The sequence below is a fragment of the Hyla sarda genome, chromosome 6 (genome assembly GCF_029499605.1).
Source record: "Hyla sarda isolate aHylSar1 chromosome 6, aHylSar1.hap1, whole genome shotgun sequence".
NCBI lineage: Eukaryota > Metazoa > Chordata > Amphibia > Anura > Hylidae > Hyla > Hyla sarda.
In genome coordinates, this window is record NC_079194.1 from 84977554 (window position 1) to 84980171 (window position 2618).

At 41.9% G+C, this 2618-nt stretch overlaps 1 protein-coding gene across 1 annotated transcript; it reads left to right on the plus strand.

Moving 5' to 3' along the window:
• The first annotated feature begins 850 nt into the window (after nt 1-850).
• LOC130277566 (uncharacterized) lies at nt 851-2058 on the plus strand. The gene is made up of 2 exons (XM_056528264.1): nt 851-1243; nt 1330-2058. Exons 1-2 carry the CDS (start codon nt 1119-1121, stop codon nt 1928-1930), a joined length of 726 nt encoding a protein of 241 aa, XP_056384239.1. The 5' UTR covers nt 851-1118; the 3' UTR covers nt 1931-2058.
• Nucleotides 2059-2618: the final 560 nt, after the last annotated feature.

Below are 2618 nucleotides of genomic sequence, written 5' to 3' on the forward strand. Positions count from 1 at the left end.
TTTTTTTTTTAGGTACTTTTTAGCACTAAAATTGCAGACTATTATGAGAAGGAGGGAAAATGTAGTCCTATTTTTTCTCTCTAAGGGTATGTTCACACTACGGAATTCCCGCGGAATTCCACGGGCGGAATTCCGAGAGCTGAATTCCGCGCAACATGTTCATTCTTTGCACGGAAGTCCGCGAGCAGTGCATAGCTGTCAATGGTGACGGCTCAGTGCCGCCCGGTCCTACCGCCGACGCCGGCTGCCAGTCTGAATCTTCGCTCGCTGAATTCAGCGAGCGGAGATTCCATTCACACACTGTAGTGTGAACATACCCTAATGGGTCGTTATAAGGATATTTTTGAGATTTTTGAAGCTGGGATACTCACTACACCCATGCATATCTATATAATTAAGTATGGGAGGAACTTAAAAAATGTTTAAAATCACATGGAGTTTTGACTTTACTTCATTATGGTCGAATAAAGCACTTAAAGAATTCCTTAGAATTAAAGATTCACTCTTTTGGATGAAAAGGGGCTTATTTATGTAAATCAATTATACGCTTTAGATCAAATAAAGTCGTTTGAAGAGATAGCCCATAAGTGTGTGGGGGGAAGACAATCAGAAACATTGTTTTTTACAAATAAGAAATGCAGATCATAAACCAATAAAAGGAGAGATTGGAGATTTCAGGGATTCTATATATAAGAAAAGTTTAATTAGACTATTTCCTTATGCGAAGTTGCTGTCTGGGAATGCTGGGAGTTGTGCTTCTGCAGCGGTTGGGGGTTCACAGCTTGAAGACCACTGCTATAGAGTGTGCAAATGTATCTGAGCCCTGGAACTCAAATAATGTGAAATTTGAGATGATCAAAATGGAGCCCCTGCACTAATTACTTGGGTTCTGGGGTCTGTAAGGTCCATAGTAAAAACATCAGGTTCTGTCTATAGCAGATACTAAATCATGGCAGCTCAAAGAAACAAGCAGTCATTCTGACATGTCACATGTGATGTCATAGACAGCTGGAGGCCTGACATTCCACTGACAGCCGCCCGAGCCTTCAGTCTGTAATTGTTCCTGTGCGATTAGTGAGAATAGTGAGATTAGCGTCTTCTTCTTCTACTTGTCTGAAATGGAGCTAAAAGGACTGGGGTTCGTCCCCCTCCTGTTGGCGTTTTGGTGTGCGCCCTGGCTTGCCACCAGCTACATCATGACGGTCGTCCTCGGCCATGCAGCCTCGCCACTGATGAGCATCAGGTAAGATAAACAAGCACATGATTCTTATTTCATGGGTTGGGAGTGAGGAAATATCCATAATAACATTGGTTTCTTTTCCTTCACAGTGACGTGGGAAATTTCTTTCCCGAAAGCATATTATTCAGAATTGGATTCATAGGGACGTCCATTGGCACTTTGGTACTAACCTTTCTTATTTATAAGTATATGGTTATGCATACTGAAGAGTTCAGGGGTCATCAGGTCCTGATCCAGAGGATCCTGCTGGCCATTGTGTGGGCCTCCTGTTTTGCCACAGCTGTTATGCATGTATTGTCCCCCGAAGAATACCCCAGGATACACTTTGTCAGCACGATAATTTCCATTACATGTGAAGCCTTATACTACCTTGGGCAGTCCATCCAGATGTATAAATTACCAGGAGCAAAAAAAGTCATCCACCATAGTAGATGCACCTGCTGTGGCCTGACTTTTGTCTGTGTAGTTTTCTATTTTGGATATGAAACATTAAAGGTATTATTCCATAATGATGAAGACTGGGACGAGATCCGTGAAATCCCCATCATAATCATCGAGTGGGTGATGCTTCTACTGATCCTGATAAACATCGTGACCTATTATTCCACCATGCAGAGGTTATTGTTGACCGTCTCCAGAAACAGCTGCACACTCTCTCTTAGAGTCAAAATTGATGACTTCGGGGTGTAGACCACCACGGGGGCCATCAAGTGGACTTCTGGGAGAGATACTGCACAGGACACGGAAAACATCTAAAGAAGAATAACTGGGGGACTACATATGGTGCCAGTAATCATGACACAATAATATGAGCTGGTGATATTACCTATACAAAAAAAAATAAAAAAAAATAATAAAAAAATATTGGTGTGTGAAGTGTAATACCTAGTTAGAAAAACAGAATCAAATTCATCATTATAACCCCCCTCTGCATTACCCTGTTTATTATTTTTCAAGCAAGCACTTTGTTCTAATTCGTCCACTCTCTTGCGTGCTCCTTGTTTAAGGGGTTTGGGATACCCTTTTTGTTTAAAACAATCCTCCAGGTTATCTAGTTGTTGTAGGTATTTTTGTGTGGAAGAACAATTCCTTCGGATTCTTTTCATTTGACCTAATGGAATGTTCTTCTTCCATTATTTAAGATGGCAACTGTTAAAGTCGAGGTATCTGTTTGCATCCACCTCCTTAAAATAGGTGGCAGTATGCGAACAGCCATCCTGAATATAGATATTTAAATCCAGGAACTCACATTTTTTGGGGGACTGATGCAGCGCTGCTTTTGGATATCTCTGGCTCTGCCATAGCGCTTTTTTTTGAGGGGGCTTGTCGGCTGCCCCTTCGTCTGGTGGTCAACACTAGTGTTGCTCGCAAATATTCG

Coding starts and splice junctions, on each gene's coding strand:
- LOC130277566 (XM_056528264.1), top strand. CDS start 1,119: ATGGAGCTAAAAGGACTGGGGTTCGTCCCCCTCCTGTTGGCGTTTTGG. Junction 1,244..1,329: donor TCGCCACTGATGAGCATCAG/GTAAGATAAACA, acceptor TTTCCTTCACAG/TGACGTGGGAAATTTCTTTC.